This window comes from Trachypithecus francoisi, unplaced genomic scaffold, assembly GCF_009764315.1.
Source record: "Trachypithecus francoisi isolate TF-2019V2 unplaced genomic scaffold, Tfra_2.0 Lachesis_group0, whole genome shotgun sequence".
In the NCBI taxonomy this organism is placed as follows: domain Eukaryota; kingdom Metazoa; phylum Chordata; class Mammalia; order Primates; family Cercopithecidae; genus Trachypithecus; species Trachypithecus francoisi.
This window is the reverse complement of record NW_022681453.1, coordinates 32,879,174-32,897,828: the sequence shown is the minus strand read 5'-3', so window position 1 is coordinate 32,897,828 and position 18,655 is coordinate 32,879,174. Positions and strand designations below refer to the sequence as shown.

General features: G+C 38.7%; 1 protein-coding gene and 1 non-coding gene across 4 annotated transcripts in view; one reads left to right on the top strand and one right to left on the bottom strand.

Annotated features, from left to right (window-relative positions):
• The window catches only part of ADAMTS9 (ADAM metallopeptidase with thrombospondin type 1 motif 9), a 175,365-nt gene extending 161,138 nt beyond the window's left edge, over window positions 1-14,227 (top strand). For all 3 annotated transcript variants that reach the window (XM_033210354.1, XM_033210353.1, XM_033210352.1), the window contains 2 exons: window positions 7,631-7,725; window positions 12,767-14,227. In XM_033210354.1, coding sequence (XP_033066245.1) covers window positions 7,631-7,720 — 90 coding nt within the window. In that variant the 3' untranslated portion in view covers window positions 7,721-7,725; window positions 12,767-14,227. The remainder of the gene's footprint in view (window positions 1-7,630; window positions 7,726-12,766) is intronic.
• Window positions 14,228-18,014: 3,787 nt separating this feature from the next.
• Window positions 18,015-18,121, bottom strand: LOC117084613. The gene has a single exon (XR_004437541.1). It is a non-coding gene; the product is annotated as a U6 spliceosomal RNA (small nuclear RNA).
• Window positions 18,122-18,655: the final 534 nt, after the last annotated feature.

Here is an 18,655-nt window from a genome sequence, read left to right as displayed (position 1 = left end):
CACTCGATACCTACCACGATCTGGCCCCCCAGGGCCTGTGGCCCAGTCTTCTCTGGGATGCTCACACCCTGGCCAGTTATAACACTCTCTTTTCCAAATAGCCCTGTTTCAGCTCTCAAATAATCATTCCTCACTTTCTTTTGCTTTTCTGCTGGGAGCTACGGGGTGGGGGGTTAGGTGGAAAAGAAAACCTCAATTTTCCAAATCTCCTTGGCAATAAAATGTTTTCCCCAAGCAAAACTAAAGGAGAGCTGTAGTCCTTCAGGGTAAAACTAGATATCTGGTACCACTTGGAGAACAGCAACGCTGTCTCACTTCCAAGGGCAAAACTGGTCAAAATCAGTCTCAATATCAAGTTCACTGTTGTGAACAATGGAGAGTACTCTTTCTCTGGTTTACCCTAATTATAGTTAAAATAGCTACTATTTATTGGGCAGCTTACATACATTAAATCTGCATCTTCCTCCCAGCTGTGCCGTCACTGGGAGATTGGAACAACAAGGTGAGAATAAGGTCAAATTCTTGGGATGTTAAGTTGAGCTGGTGGTGGGATCAGCCCCTCTAGCCTGTAGCAGCTCAGCCCTCGGTGCCACAATGAAAACCATCAGTGGCTGCAGAGCCCAGAGGTCAAGCATGTGGACTCTGAAATCTGACTGCTGGAGTCTGTGCCCACTGGCTCTGCCATCTTGGGCAAGTTATTTAACTTCCAGGAAAACGGGGGTGGGGAGAGGGGGGACTCAGTTTGTTCATCTATAAAATAGGGACTGTAGTGGCCCCTTTCTCATTGACTTCTTGTGAAGCATAAATGAAATAAAAATGTAAAGCTGTTAGTATCCTACTGGGCAAATAGCAGGTTCATAAGTATTAGATATTAATGTTATAACATTTTCATAGCCCTGAGGCTTGCCACATTGTTTCAGAAGTTGGCCAAGGTGACTAAGGAAGGGAGCTGGCTTGAGACAGCTGGTGGGAAGGACATGCAAATGCAGTGTAAGCCCAGGCTGAGCCGGTCCACATGGCTGCCACCTGACCCCAGGAATAAGTCGTGTGAAACACCCCTTGGTTGGAGGTAGACTTCTGGGCAAATGCTTTAGCTGCACCAGCTCAGCTAGGGGTCTAGTAAGTTTCTCCTCACTCTGCTTAGATCTCTGCATGAGGGACAGACAGACAGAAAGGAGACCATGGCCCAGAGATGAGGGCTAAAATGTCAGAATTTCAAGCTCCTCTGTCAGCGATGCAGTATACCCTCAACTCTCCAATGTGCCAGAATGTGAAAGTGCCCTTCAATCCCACCCAGAATTCCACCACAGCTCCCCATGCCCTTTCTCAGAGCTGCCCATTTTGGTCTCCTTCAAGTAGAAGATTCTGGAACAGGCCTTCGGAGACAGGTAGCATGAGAGGATGATCACGTCTTGGCTGGGTGTGAGAGGCGCCTACAGGGCTTTTTCTCTTCCTTGTGTGCCAAGGGAATTTGCAGGGTCAGGGAAGAACTCGGGCCACTGTTCTAAGGGATATATTCTAACAGACATTCCTGTGCTAGAGCAAGGGCTGTAAATCAAAGAATTGCTTTGAAATTAAAAAATAACGAAAGTTTATATTACCATAGAGAAGATGGATTCAGTTCGTATCCTTCAGTTCACTTGCAAACAGTGGAGTTCAGGCACCTGAAATAAACACACATGTGTACACACACACATGCTCAGTGCCGTCCACTCTCATGTATCGACCTGGGCTACCTCCGAACTTGCTGTCAACTTATGAAAGTCCAACTATCCACCAAGTGTAAAAATCATACCACAGACCAGTAGAGTAAAATGCTGTACGTGTACATTTTAGGTAGTCTAATTTTTATTCTGTATAGTCCTATAGAAATTAGACATTCATACATATGTTCATATATAGGTAAGTGTCCAGGGCTATATTCAGAAAAAAAAAAAAACCTATATGCTGTGTTTTATGGGCAATTTCAGGGACATTCAAGAGTAAATTTCGGCCGGGCGCGGTGGCTCAAGCCTGTAATCCCAGCACTTTGGGAGGCCGAGACGGGCGGATCACGAGGTCAGGAGATTGAGACCATCCTGGCTAACACGGTGAAACCCCGTCTCTACTAAAAAATGCAAAAAACTAGCCGGGCGAGGTGGCCGGCGCCTGTAGTCCCAGCTACCTGGGAGGCTGAGGCAGGAGAATGGCAGGAACCCGGGAAGCGGAGCTTGCAGTGAGCTGAGTTCCGGCCACTGCACTCCAGCCTGGGCGACAGAGCAAGACTCCGCCTCAAAAAAAAAAAAAAAGAGTAAATTTCATTGCACGTAATCTTGACCCTAACAGGCAGATTTTAACCCCTATGATCATTATAATCTCTGTTCATTACTATCTGTATGGATTTTCTTAGCAAAATCCCCACCTCCACCCCCAACTCAGCTTGCTTCTACCCCCAGCACCCTCTGACGACTTTAAATAAGTCTTTAAATAAGCACATTCCAGTCAAAGACATGCTAGTCTTCCCAAATCAAAGAAGCCAATCTGCCCTCGTCATATAGATTGAAAAAAATAGAAGAATTAGTGAAAAGTGTGAAATACAAACTATTCTTAATGGAACAGAGAGTCATTCACTTAATTATATGTAATAGCTCAGTCCAGGCTAACAAAATAGTCATTGAAAAGAGATTTTTAGAAGGCCGGCTTTAATAAAGAAATAAAAATTAGTGTTTTAAGGAATGTGAGTGGGTGCTTCTAATATATTTCTTTACTGAAATAGACATAGACACTGTCTGCTTGACAATTGGGTTTTTGGTATTTACTTGCTCAGTGTGACTGTTTTTATTCTTCCGGATCAATAAGTTTTAGCTCAGCCTTTATCTCAATTAAATAACGGAATCCCAGTTAAGGAGATAGCAGTAATGGTGTAAACCCAGTATTGGCTTTATTTTTTTAATTTTATAATTTTATAATTACCCAGACTTTTACTCATTTCCCTGAAAACAGGCTATGATGGATATTTACACATTAAAAATGCCTTTATGATAATAGCAGTTCACATTTATTGAGCACATATATTAGGCCAAGTGCTAAGCACATTACGTGCATTATCTCATTTACAGCAAACCTGTGGGGGGGCACTATTATTATCCCTATTTTACAGATATACCAGGAACTGAGGCATAAAGAGGTTGTTCAAGATGCAGTACAAGCTCCAGGCAGTCTGATTCAGGTTCGCTCCTCTGCTGGGTCAGGAGAGTTTGAGTAAAGCATAAGTTTTGATGATACAGAAGGCATCCTTTGCCTGCCTGTATCGTGAAGGCCCATGGCCCTATACTTAAGCCTGGTGAGAAAGTTCCTCATGGAAGACCAGTTAGTCTGGCCTCAAATCCAGTCGCTGGTGGCATGGGCCAGCTCTAGAACTACCACAGGCCCCAAAAACCAAGACCAGGTGGGAGGATAGAAATAACTCTCCCAACTCAGTTCCATTCATCATCAAATGCATGCACATTTTTAAAAATTAAAAGAAATTATTTTGTCCTATTTTATTATTAAACTGGCACTGTTTTTCTTTTGTCTTTCTTTTGTATTTTTATTGGTATATCATAGTCATACATATTTTTGGTTATACAAGTAATATTTTGATTCGTATATACAACATGTAATGATCAAATCAGGGTAATTGGGATACCCAGCACCTCAAACATTTATCTTTTCCTTGAGGTAGGAACATTACAATTCTTCTAGCTATTTTGAAATATATAATAAATTATTGTTAACTATCTATAGTAAATATATTTATATTAATTAATATATATTATACTATATTATATTGTTTTATTGTAATATATAGTATATGTCACATATAAGATCATAATACATTATGCTATATATTTTATTTTATATATAAATATATAAAATATGTATAATTTTATACATAAATTTTATATAAATATTATATTGTTACATATAATTTTTCTACTGTACTATCAAATGCTATAACTTGGCTGGGCATGGTGGCTTACGCCTGTAATCTCACACTTTGGGAAGCTGAGACAGGCAGATCAGTTGAGGTCAGGAGTTTGAGACCAGCCTGGCCAACATGGTAAAACCCTGTCTCTACTAAAAATACAAAAATTAGCCAGATGTGGTGGCACACACCTGTGATCCCAGCTACTCAGGAGGCTGAGTCAGGAGAATCACTTGAACCCCGGAGGCAGAGGTTGCAAAGAGCCGATATCGTGCCATTGCACTCCAGCCTGAGTGACAAGAGTAAGACTCCATATCAAAAAAGTAAAAATAAAATACTATAACTTATTTCTTCTAATTATATTTTTATATTCATCTTTCTTTTTTTCAAGTGAGATTATCCATTGTTTTCAAGAGGCTTTCTTAGTTCGGCTGTGTGAAGCACATCTTCATGACTTTTGACCTAGTTCTGAGAATGTAACCCTAAAAATTCCTAAAATGTAGGCACAAATACATTCATCATAGTGTTATTTCCAGAAGTGGAAAATATGAAATATTGTGCAGGCGCAGAGGGTGGAGGGGTGGAATTATGTGACGTGGTAGTTATACAAAATGGAATATGAGGCCACAATTAAACAAGGACTTTTTCATAGCATAGTAAAGCTTAAGGGGACCTGAATAACAGGGCATTCTTAACTGCAGTTCCAAAAGAAGAATTCAGCTTCAGCCTTTCATTCATTCATTCATTTAACAACTGTATATTTCATATCATTATGAGCCACACAGTGTGGTAGGTTCTGGATACTCCCAGGTTTTAACAAGATATTGGTCTTGTCATAATGGAGCTGACATTCCATTAGGAAGACAGATGTTAAAGAAAGAATTACCCAATTACAGGGTGCTTTGCAGCAGATAACCAGGTCAGGAAGGTTTCTCAGAGGAAATGAGCTTTGAACTGAGTTCTGAAAAATTTACCAGGCCAAATTTGAGGTGGTACAGTATGCACAGAGAGGGAGAGAGAGGAGAGCTCCAATTAGAGAGATGGCACATGCAAAGGCCTGGTAATGTATGGGACATATCAGAAAAACAACTAAAAGAAATGCATGTGTTGAGTAGAGAATGGTACCAGATGAATCTGCAGAGGCAAAGACAGACTCTAAGGAGTGCAGGTCTTTAGGAGTTGGCATACTTTGTCTACAAAGTGCCAGATAGTAAAGATTTTAGTCTTGAAGGGCCAAGAGGCGAAATAAGTAATATGTGTATTTGTATGTCAAGAGAGAAAATAAATTTGCACAAAATTTTTTATTGGTTAAATTCAAAATACAATCATAATAACTGAGTATAGATTTTTCTAATACAGATCACCTGAAGAGATGAATGGGATATTGGGAGAGGAAAATATTTTGCTCAATTAGTGTTCTCTGTTATCAAAAGAGATTGTAAATATTTTTCTGTTAATGCTGACCTGAAATGAGATGTTATATATTTCAATCTTTCTAAATGCCTTTCTGCATGCATTGATATTGCCAAACACTGATATCTGTCCATAACCATATAATGGTAATTAAACATATTCATGACTTGGCAGGCATGTATTAGAATTCTATTAGAGTTTTCTCTTGATATTTGCCTTTTAGCATGTCACTACATTGTATATTAATCACTTGCAATTAAACATGAGATAGAAGCTCCTCAATTGCTAGTTAAATGGATTTTGACATATAAAGATTTCCTTTGCATTTATATCAAAGTCTGAAAAACAGTGCTGGAACTGCAGTTTAAGCTCAAAAAATATATTTACTTTAAATTTGTGTGTAATAGAGAAGTCATTTCCTGTTTTAACTTTTGACGGCATGGAAAGTGTATAAAACAGTCTGTGATCGAAACAGTGTTGTCAATGAAATTACTTTATCACAGTATAAGTTTTGCCTATAAGAACAGTTTTGCCTTGTAATTTTAGGTACAATCCATTAAGAAACATGATCAACTCTGAAGCAAAAGCTAATATTCAGAGCCATTAAGTGTTGAATTACAGTGATTGAGAACAGTTCTAGTTCAAAAAATTTTAATCTTGACCCTGAGCTCAAAAATCAAAATAAAACTTTACCCCACTGCTAAACCATCAAATTGCTGTGTAGTAGGACAAGTCAAGGTGTTGAGCTTTCAGTTATGACAAAAAAATTACAAAATGGATGATGGGTAAGTACGTGATAGAAAATAAAGTTCACTATTGACACTACTAGTTCTATAGCACTTGATAGGTCAAATATTTTCCACGAAGTACCAGCTAATGAATAGTACAGTGAATAACCATAGGCTTTAAACACCTAACATTTCATAAGCTTTGTACATTTGTCCAAATAAAGCTTTTTATGCTCCACACATATTTTTACTACCATCAGTTGTCAACACATCTTAGCAGATTCCACTTCAGTTGTTTTGCAGTTCTTTCCCAACCTTTTTGAAATATTCTCACCTGTACTTGTTCCACAAACTATTCCACTATTCCACAAACTATTCCACTAGTTCCACTAGACTCTTCACAGAGTCTAATTCTTTAGTCACTTCAGCTTGGCATTTTCTCCTCAAAGAAATGATAACACCTGAATAACATCAGTAATATGTGTGGACCCATCAAGAGCCAGTGAAAACCACTCAAAATAATCTGCTTTGTTTTTTTAGTTGACTGTTGATGTGGTTCCCACTGTTATTAGCTTTTCAAGCAATAGTCCTTGCCAAAAGGGTAGTTAAGTTTATTTTCTCTGGACACATTTCTTCAGATGTTGCAGTTAAACAGGATTTAATGAACTCACCATTGGTAAATTGTTTCCTTGCTTGGCTAACAAATGAGCAACTTGGAAACTTACTCATTTTCATTTTTTTTTATTTTTTGTGGAGGGATTATGCTATGCTAAGATATTCCATTTTAAATTTTCTAAATTTTTGACCATTGTTTTTCTGTGAATTGAGAATATTGTGATGAGTATTTAGTTTGGTGATGGTATATATTGTATTCTTTTAGCACAGCTATAGTGTCATTTCATAATAATCACAATGCTTTGTCATCTAAATTTGATAACAAAATAATCCACATGCCATTGTACCTTAAAAGGGCAACATTCAAAGTCTACTTCCTCTTCTTTTCTTATTTGTCAAAACGGTATACTCTGGTAATAAGCACAAAAAGTGTAATGATCTAGCAATACACACATCACTCAAAACACTTTCAAGTTAAAACAACGTCACTGATTTGTTGTGCACCAAGAAGCAGTATGAAGCTGAGACTCAATTCTGTTTTTGCGTCATGAAAGCAACTATAGACATCAGGTAAATTAATGAATGTGGCTGTGTTCCAATAAAACTTTATTAATAGACACTGAAATTTGAATTTCATATGATTTTATGTGTCAAGAAATATTAGTTTGGGTTTACTTTTTCTCAATTATTTAAAAATATAAAAATCATCCTTAGCTTGCAAGCCATATAGAAACAGGTGGTGGACTGGATTTGGCTCACAGGCTGAAGTTTGCCAGCCCCTGCTTTAGACCATTGTGAGTATATTGGGCTTCACATCAGTTCAGAAGGTCTGCTCACTGTGTATATAAGAACGTTTTTCCAAAAAGCCAGTGCAGGCCCTGAAAACATTAACCAAACAGGTAGCCTAAGATGATGCATCTCCTTGCAGGATGGTACCCGAGTCATAGGGAAATGCGGTGGTTACTGTGGGAAATGCACTCCATCCTCTGGTACTGGCCTGGAGGTGCGAGTTTTATAGCTGAGGTAAGTAGTCCTTAGTCCTTTGTCTGTCTGGCTTTTTTTTTTTTTGTCTGTAGCCTATATGAGCAAACGTGGGAGGATCGGGCAGAGTTACAGTTAAGCATCTTGAAGCTGACCCAATACTGTTCTGCCTTTTTATCTCCTGCTCCTCTGTCCTCACGTGACTGAAGCCATCAGTTCTGTGCTGTTTAACATGGGTTCCCCTCTACAGAGCTGGCGTATTTATTTATTTGCTTTTAGATTTTAGATTCAGGAGGTACATGTGCAAGTTTATTAGGCTGATACAATGTGTTGAGATGTAGGCTTCATTTGAACCCATCACCCAAATAGTGAACGTGGTATCCAATAAGTAGTTTTCCCTTTCCTTCCTCCTCCCTTTTGGAGTCACCAGTGTCCATTATTTCAATCTTTATGTCCATGTGTACCCGATGTTCTACTCCCACTTAATAAGCAAGAGCATATGGTATTTGGTTTTTTGTTTCTGTGTTAATTCACTTAGGAAAATGGCCTCCAGCTGCATCCATATTGCTGCAAAGGACATGATTTCATTCTTTTTTATGGCTGCATAGTATTCCATCATGTATACAGACCACAGTTTTTAAATCCAATTCACCATTAATGGGCACCTTGGTTGATTCCACGTTCACTATTGTGAATAGTGCTGCAATAAACATGTGACTGTAGGTGTCTTTTTGGTCGAATGATTTATTTTCTTTTAGATATATACCCAGTAATGGGTTGCTGGGTCAAATGGTTGTTCTATTTTAGTTCTTTAAGAAATCTCCAAACTGCTTTTCACAGAGGTTGAACTAATTTACAATCCCATCCACAGTGTATTCCATTTTTTTCTGCAATCTCACCAATATCTGTTATCTTTTTACTTTTTAAAAATAACCATTCTGATTGACATGAGATGTTATCTCACTGTGGTTTTGACTTGCATTTCTGTGATGATTAGTGATGTTCAGCATTTTTTCATGTATTTGTTGACTGCTTGTGTGTCTTCTTTTGAGAGGTGTCTGTCGGTGTCCTGTGCCCACTTTTTAACAGGGTTGTTTGTTTTTTTCTTGTTGATTTGCTTAAGTTCCTTATAGATTCTGGATATTATTCCTTTATCAAATGTTTAGGTTAAAAATGTTTTCTCCTATTCTGTAGGTTGTCTGTTTATTCTGTTGATAGTTTCTTTTGATGTGCAGAAGCTCTTTAGTTTAGTTAGGTCTCCGTTATCAATTTTTGTTTTGTTGCATTTGCTTTTGAAGACTTAGTCATAATGTCTTTGCCTAGGCCAATGTTCAGAAGAGTATTTCCTGGGTTTTCTTCTAGAATTTTTATGGTTTGAAGTCTTACATTTAAGTCTTTGATGTATCCTGAGTTATTTTTTGTATATGGTGAGAGGTAGGTGTTCAATTTGATTCTCCTGTGTATGGTTAGCCAGTTTTTCCAGCATCATTTATTATAGGGTGTGCTGTCCCCATTAGTTATTTTTGTTGACTGTGTTGAAGTTCAGTTGGTTATAGATGTATAGCTTTATTTCTGGGTTCCTTATTCTGTTCCATTAATTTAGGTCTATAGTAGTACCAGTACCGTGCTGTTTTGGTTACCTTTAGTTTGCTGCCTTAGAGTACAGTTTGAAGTCCAGTAATATACCTCTGGCTTCATTCTTTTTGCTTAGGATTGCTTTTGCTTTTAGACTCTGCTTTGGTTCCATATCAATTTTAGAATAGTTCTTCTTCTAACACTGTGAAGAATAACATTGGTAATTTGATAGGAATTTTGTTGAATCTGTAGATTTCTTTGAGCAGTATGGACATTTTAATGCTCTTGATTCTTCCAGTAGATAAGCATGGAACGTTTTTCTATTTGTGTCATCTATGATATAAGCAATGTTTATAGTTCTCCTTGTAGAGCTCTTTTACCTGCTTGGTTAGATGTATTCCTAGGTATTTTATTCTTTTTGTGGTGATTATAAATTGGATTGCATTCTTGATTTTGTTCTCAGCTTGAATGTTATTTATGTATAGAAATGCTCCTGATTTTTGTAGATTTATTTTGCATCCTGAAAATTTACCGAAGTCATTTATCAGGTCTAGGAATCTTTTGGTGGAATCTTCAGGGTTTTCTCTGTATAGAATCATATTGTCAGTGAAGGAAGATAATTTGACTTCCTCTTTTCCTGTTTTGATGCCTTTTCTTTCTTTCTCTTGCCTGATTACTGTGGCTAAGATTTTCAATACTATGTTGAATAGGAGTGGTGAGAGTACACATTCTTGTCTTGTTCCAATTCTTAGGAGGAATGCTTCCAACTTTTGCCTATTAAGTATGATATTGACTGTGGGTTTATTAGATATGGCTTTTATTATTTTGAGGTATGTTCTTTTGGTGTCTTATTCCTTGTAGGTTTTTATCATGAAGGGATGTTGGATTTGATCAAATGCTTTTTCTGCATCTGTTGATATGATCATATGTTTTTGTTTTTAATTGTGTGGTAAATCACATTTATTGATTTGCATATGTTGAATGATCCTTGTCTCCCAAGAATAAAGTCCACTTGATCATGGTAGATTATCTTTTTGGTATGTTGCTGGATACAGTTTGCTAGTATTTTGTTGAGGATTTTCATGTCAGTGTTCATCAGGGATATTAGTCTTTAGTTTTCTTTTTTTGTTATGTCTTTGCCAGGTATTGGTATCAGGATGATACAGGTTTCATAGAATGAGTTAGGAAGGAATATCTCTTCTTCGATTTTTTTAAAAATTGTTTCAATAGGATTGGTACCAGCTCTTTGCAGAGCTTATTTAAAATGCTGTTAATTGGGCTTGATCCCTAGGGGTCTTGCTTCATTAGGTCTCTGGTGGATTCAGCGATCTGTAATTTTAATAAAGGGAATTCTAATGCAAGTGAATCACAGCTCATTCTTTGAGAAATACTTCCCAAGAATGTAATAATAAAACCACAGTGGCATTTGTCAACAATATTTCATTGAATCCACACAACAAAAATGTGTGGAGGAGCTGCTATTTTACATATGAGGAAGCTGAGGCCCACAACAATTAAGTAACTTGCTTAAGATCATGATGAGGCTGGGCATGGTGGCTCATGTCTGTAATTCCAGCACTTTGGGAAGCTGTGGCAGGCAGATCACTTGAGGTCAGGAGTTCGAGACCAGCCTGGCCAACATGGTAAAACCCCATCTCTACTATAAATTCAAAATTTAGCTGGGTGTGTTGGCACATGCCTGTAGTCCTAGCTACTCAGGAGCCTGAGGCAGGAGAATCACTTTAACCTGGGAGGCAGAGGTTGTAGTCAGCCTAGATCATGCCACTGCACTCCAGCCTGGGTGACAGAGTAAGACTCTGTCTCAAAAAATAATAATAATAATAAACAAATAAAAGGTGATGATGAATTCCCTCAGCAGAACTCAGAGTGTCCTACACTAAAGCCAATGCTCTTAAACACTCCACTGTGCCACACCCTGTTAACTCGTAGTGTGGTCCAAGAACCAGCATAATCAGTTTTACCTAGGAACTTGTTAGAAATGCACAATGTCAGGCCTCACCCTATACCTGTGAAATCAGAATCTGCATTTTAACAAAGTCCACAGGAGTCATGCATGTTAAAGTTTGGCAATCCTTGACCTAAGTACATTATGCCAGAAAGTGATTCTTCTGCTGAATATAAGACGAAATTGGTCACTCTTTTTATCATCCCAGTGACTTGAGCTACAAAGGATGAACTCAACCAATTCATGTGACCCTCCTACATCTTCCCTCAAGCTTCCAGTAGCCTATTACCATGTAAGGCTCTTGAAGATCCTGATACAACAGTGCCTATTTGACATTTAGGATTATTTCTGTTCCAAGGAGCTAACTAAATGAAGGAAATTTATTATCTTAAGTAACTGAGATATCCAAGAAGTATGCTAGCGTCAGGCATGGCTAGATCCAGAAGTTCAGTCATCAGTACTCTTTCTTTCCTCATCAATCAGCAATTATTGCCTCTTAAATGGCTTCATTCTCAGACAGATTATCTCCCCCACACCATGGTCCTAGGCAGCTCTAGGATTACCTCATTCTTACAACTCATGATTCAAGTAAACACTCATCCCCTAGCATACGTTCTGCAAAATAACTTTGTTTAGCTCTGGTTAGGTCACATGGTCACTTTTGAACCAATCATAGCATCCAAGGATCTGAGATCATGTACCCACCTAGAGTCAGGTGATTGACAGCTTCAGTTGGAAGAGGGATGGTTCCCAAAGGACAAGAAGGTATTTTGTTATCAGAAAGGGGGAGATGGGATGGAGGTGTGCAAAAGTCAGCAGGTATCCACTAGAGATCACCATTATATATGTACTTTATATATTTTATATACAAGAAGATAAACTTTGTATGTATGTTATATGTAGTAAATTTTGTGCATAAGTACAGATATATAATATTTACATATATAAACATATATTTATAGAAAAAAGACTAGAAGGAAATACCAAAATACCAATATATGAAGAGAAGTTATCTCAGGTGAGGGGATTTCAGGCTAGTGGGTTTTCAAATTTTATTCTTTATTACTTCTCTGAAACTTCCATGTTTCTTACAGCAAACATACATTACTTTTAAAATCTAGGGCCAGCTGTGGTGGTTCATGCCTATAATCCCAGCACTTTGGGAGGCTGAGGCAGGAGGATTACTTGAGTCCAGGATTTTGAGACCAGCCTGGGCAACATAGTGAGACTCCCATTTCTGCAAAAAAATAAAAAGTAAAATTAATTAGCTGGGCATCATGGTGCGCACCTGTAGACCCAGCTACTTGGAAGGCTGACATGGGAAGATTGCCTGCCCAGGAGGTCAAGGCTGCAGTGAGCCATGATCATGCCATTGCACTCCAGCCTCAGTGACAGAGTGAGACTGTGACTCAGAAAAAATAAATATAAAATCTAGAGAAAATAATGTGTTAATTTTAAATTCTATATGTAAAAATATATCAGTTGCCTATTCTTATGGCATTTGAGGCAGAAGGTTTATATTTTCTGGTTTGTTTATTTCAGGTGCTTTGAAGAGGAAGCCATTATGGGATGGATGAAGGATAGTAATGCAATACCTCCACCTTAATTTGGGTGTGTGTGTGTGTGTGTGCGCGTGCATGTGACTTGTATGCTTGTGTGTGTGTAAATGTGTGTACATATACATATATACACATACATATATACACATATATGTGTGTATGTATATATGTGGACTATCCTAATGATGTAAAGTTTAATATTTATGTTTGAAATTATTTATTGTGATGTAATATTTTTGTACGTAAAATGATTCTATTATGACTGCCTTTGCATGTAGTAATATGACAAAGTGATCCTTCATTATCACGGTACACTATTGTTTACTTTTCATCTGTAAATGTTTTATTGTTACTTTTTTAAAATGGGATTTTTTTTAAAACAACCTAGCCGTCATCAAGGTGCTACAAGAGTTGTATAAAAGGTATTTTTATCATTTCTAGGCAAGTATCAGCCAATAAGTATGTTAGTGATATCACAGATTTTACCAACTATTAACTATGTTAAATATGTATTCAGTTTCATGTGATCTCTGGGAAAAAAAATATGCTGCCTTGGTGCTAATATTGTATGTATTTAAATGATAATCTGACTCAGAAATATAAACACTTTCAATGAAAGGGAGAAACAGAAGGACAATTTCCAGTGCACAGAATCACTTGGATGAAATAAGATCAGCTCTCTACCCTTATTTTTGGACATGCCTTTTTTGGCAGAGACTTGGACTTTATCCTTATTGTTGTTAGTGTTGTTAATATTCTTTGCTTCAGCCCATGGTGCCTTGGTCTCTCTACATCAAATGGAAGATCCCCCAAGCAGCTTCATTACAGAGTGATATTGGGAAAGTGAGATCATCTCACCATTTTGCCAAGATACTCTAAAATTACATCCAAGTTTACCAGTAGAAAGACAGAGGATGCACAGAATGGGTGTGACCTTCTGCTTACCAGCACACCTGGAGAAGTTCAGAACCAGGTTCTGAATCATCAGGATTGCCTTTTGCATGAAAACATTGGCTGGTGACATGACTTCTCTTCAGGCCATGAGCCTAACACCCTGCCAGTTTTCATGACCGCTGCAGTAATGGACGTTTGTGTGAAGAAATGAGCTGTGGAACACAAATGCTTTGAGTCTTTCCAATCGTTCATTAATTCACTTTTTGTTACTTCTTTCCAAAATGGAAGTGGTGAAGCCATAGTCTTTCTACCCTTCCAAACTGATGAAGAGAAGTCTTTGCCAATGGTCCATGGAAGACACTTGGTTTGAGAAACCCTGCCCACTTCCAAAGACCAAAGAGATTAGGAAAAGCCTGGCAGTATTCTCCAACTCCAAGCAAGCTCTAGAGTGCTCCAGGAAAAGTTATACTCAGTATATGAATAAGTGTTATTCTCCATTATTAATATGTTCTGAAAATATATTATGAATAAATACATCACCACACCCAAACCATTTGTGTTTCGCATAGTTTCTGGACTCTTGATTCAAGTTGGAGTAAGAATGTCTCTAGTTTCCAGATTGAGAAGAAGTGAAGATTTTATTTCATTTATTACAATTGTAATTCTAAAGACAGATAGGGATGAGGATTGTCCATAAGATCTGTGTTTTCATCATGGAAGTCAATTAAAGTGGTTCTTCTGGAAACTAGGAATTTTCCCCTCTTGGGAAACAAATGAGCAAACAAAACAAAATATATATGTGCACTTTGGGTGCTCAATTGTTCATTTCGTGTGTAGTTCCTACCCTGTATGGTGCCCAAGGAAAAATGAGAGCTTTCTAAACATGTCTACTAGAAGCAAATGATAATCAAACAGCCACTATATGCCAGGCCTTTTACTTTTATTGTTTCACCTCATCCTCACAACCACAAAATACACCAAGGAGACAGAGCCTTAGAGTTGCAAATAGGCTTAAGTTCACACACAGTGAATAAGTAGTCTTCTCCCAAAGAAGAACTCTGTTTGGCTCTGATTGGGTCACATGACCACTTCTGGACCAATCACAATATCAAGGGACCTGGGATCCTGTGCCAGTCTAGAGTCAGGTGATCAACAGCTTCAACTGAAAAATAGATGGCTTCCAGAAGAGAAAAGGGGAAATGGGATGGAGACATGAAAAAAAAAGCAGGCATCCACTCAAATTCCCATTTTGTGTGTGTGTGTGTGTGTGTGTGTGTGTGTGTGTGTGAGAACACATGCATGTGCCTGTGTACAAACTCCAAACCCCAGAGCTTACACCAAAGTCCCACCCCTTGCCATCACTCAGCATCATTTGAGGCTTCAGTTCTCGTCCTTTCTCTGGTGTTTACTAACTGTATGATCTTGAGCCTTAGTTTTTTTCATGTGTAAAATGAGGCTATTGATAGTCTTCCCACTTACTTTCCAGGATAAAGTGTTTTCTCATATCCTTTTCAGCCCTGCATCAGTGCTAGCAAAATAGCTGCCCTCAAAATGTGCATCAGCAAGCTTAAGCTGACAGCAGTGAAGGCATGGGCTCCGTAATCAGTTAGGAATTGTGTTCAGCAGCTAATTACAGAGATCTGACTGCAATGGCTCACATATTTAAAAGTGTATTTCAGGCCGGGCGTGGTGGCTCACGCCTGTAATCCCAGCACTTTGGGAGGCCGAGGCGGGTGGATCACGAGGTCAGGAGATCGAGACCATCCTGGCTAACACAGTGAAACCCCGTCTCTACTAAAAATACAAAAAAAAAATACAAAAAATTAACCGGGCATGGTGGCGGGTGCCTGTAGTCTCGGCTACTTGGCAGGCTGAGGCAGGAGAATGGCATAAACCTGGGAGGTGGAGCTTGCAATGAGCTGAGATCGTACCACTGCACTCCAGCCTGGGCGACAGAGCGAAACTCTGTCTCAAAAAAAAAAAGAAAAAAAGTGTATTTCATTGTTATGTAAAAGTATATTTCATTGTTATGTAGGAGGTAGGCAGTCCAGAACTAGCATGGCAGCTCCACGACTTCATCAGGGACAGAGTTCATTTCTCTTTCTCCTTCTCTCTTCATTCTTCCATATTTCAGTATGACTGTTGGAGCTCCAGCAATCACTCCCAAATTTCCAGGCGACAGGAAAAAAAAAAAAACTAGGAGTAGGGGGAAGGGTAGAAAGTGGCATATTTTCAGTTCTCTATTGTTCTTTTAAAGAAATTTTTCAGAAACCTTACCTAACATATTTTACTTATATCTCCTTAGTCAGAATTTAGTCATGTGGTTGTAGGAGTAGTGGAGAAATGGGGTTGTTTCACACGGTACATTGCCATAGAAAATAAAATGAGGGATCTGTTCCTAGGAAAGAAAGCAAAATGAATTTGAAAGAGGCAATTAAAAGTCTCGGCAATAGATCAAGTACAGAGATTGAAGAGAGAAAGTTTTGGAAGCATTTATAGAGTAAGTGAGAGATAAATGAGACCTGGAGAGGTGATGATTGTAATGGTAGGAAAAAGAAACAACTATAGAGAGATATAGGTGATAAAATTAATAGGAGCTGACAACATAGATTTGGGATGGGCTGTGGGAGTGAAGGAAACAGTAAGAGCTTAAAGATGAGACTTTATTTTCGTTGTAAACACAACCAAGGTGACAAAAAGATGAATGGGTGGGTGGATAAATAGACAGATGTACAATTATGAGAGTCCAGTAATCATTTATATTTGTGTAGCACTGCCAAAATTAAATATTGTCTTTGCATTGTATTTATTTAACCAAGTAATGTTTATTGCATATCTACTAATTTTTAGGCACTCATCTAAGGCTTGGGTGCAGCACTTTCAGTTAAGGTCAAGGCTGAGACAGCATGAGTTTGATACCACATACAGGGTGGTATCAACAACAGAAATTTATTTTCTCACAATTCTGGAGGCTGGAAGTCCAAGATCAAGGTGCTGTCAGGGTTGGTTTCTGGGGAGGCCTTTCTTTCTGGCTTGTAAACAGGACTCTTTTCCCTGTGTTCTCACATTGCCTCTTCTCTGTGTGTATGCGCAGAGAAAAAGAGAGAGATTTCTGGTGTCTCTTCCTCCTCTTAACAAGATCACCATTTCTATCAGATTAGAGCCCTGCCCTTCTGACCTCACTTAACCTTCATTACCTTCTTATAGGTATCTCCAAATACAGTCACATTAGGGTTAGGGCTTCAATATAGGAATTCGGGGGGTAAAGACTGGGGACAAAATTCAGTCCATAAGAGAGGCTGTAACAAAGAGACTCCAAAGTAAGGTAGACTTTAATTTCTCTTACTTGCTGTCCAGAGGTAGCAGGTACTCTGGGACTGGTAGGTGACTCTCCTCCCTAACATCAGAGGACTAAGATCCTTCTTTTTGTGTCTTGGCCATTCTCAAAGCCGTTGTCCTCATATGGTTCCCCCTCGCAAGGTTTGCCTCCAGCCTGCAGGAAGGCAGGAATTGTTTGAAGGCAAGACAGAGAAGGTAAAGCATAATTGTTATTTACAACGTATTGGCAATATTTTATTGGCATAGCCACACCTAGCTGCAAGTGAGGCTGGGAAATGTACTTTCCAGCTGGCAACCACATGCCCAGCTCATACTAAGTGGAGGTGGGTGGTCTGTTACTATAAGAAAGAAGGAGAGAATTATTTGTTACTGAGGAAATTAGTTGCTTCTACCACAAACAGTGAACAAAAGCTACAAAAATCTCTCTCCCTTTGGAGCTTACATTTTGGCAGTGACAGAAGAGAGAGAAAACAAGTCAATCAACAACTAAACCACCCTGCAATTATTTTCCAGTCATAAATCTGACCATATTGTCCATCATGGCCACCCATCTACCATCATGGCCTGGGATGGCATTCCCTGAGCACCAAGAACTTTCATACCCCCAGAGTGTGCAAAATGCCATGGTTCCCTTTGCCTTGGCATGCTGATTTTAATTTATGCCCTGACTGGTACAGAAGTGAAAAATAGCAAGCGAAACCTAGTGTGTCAGAAGGTGAGAAGTATCAGAGAGAGAAATAAAATAGGGAAAAGGAATCGGGAGTGCTAGATGCCATGGGGTGAGCATGTTGCTGTTTTAAATAGGATGGTCAGACATTTCTTCTTTACAAACTTCATAGCTATGAGCAAAGCTGTGGGTCCCCATCAAAGTCTGCCACTAACCTCAGTGAGCATGGGAAACCACCTATCACCAACAGATGGCGGGAGAGGTCTTGCTCTATTATGTCTGGGCCATTGCACTGATTATCTGCTTATTTTATTTTATTTTATTATTATTTTTTAATATGGAACACTTCACGAATTTGTGTGTCATCCTTGCACAGGGACCACACTAATCTTCCCTGTACAACTCCAGTTTTAGTATATGTGCTGCCCGAGCAAGCTCTCTGCTCATTTTAGAGGTGATTTTGCAAAGCAGCTTATGATCCTTAGAAGTCCTAAGCCCTAAAAAGATGATACTGCTTCCCTCCAATATGTACCTCAAAATGAAAAATAACTCCAAGATGCATCTCAAGATGCAGTGGCTCAGGCGTATAATCCCAGGTAGGAGGTTTGCTTGTGGCCAGGAGTTTGAGATCAGCCTGGGCAAGACAGAAAGACCCTGTCTCTAAAAATAAGTTAAAAAATTAACCAGGTGTGGTGGCACGTGCCTGTAGTCCTAGCTACTTGGGAGGCTAAACTGGGAGGATTGCTTGAGCTCAGGATTTAGTGGCTATAGTAAGCCATGATTGTGCTACTGCACTCCAGCCTGAATGACATAACGAGGCCCCATCTTTTAAACAAGAACTCCAGACCAGGAAGTTAGTGTTTTTCCATGAACATTACGTTTCCTTTTAAATATCAAATGCTGATTTTTCCAAAAAAAATTTTGAAGGCAATTTTTGCTTTAGCTCTAGGCACATGTTTTGTCTGCCAGGTA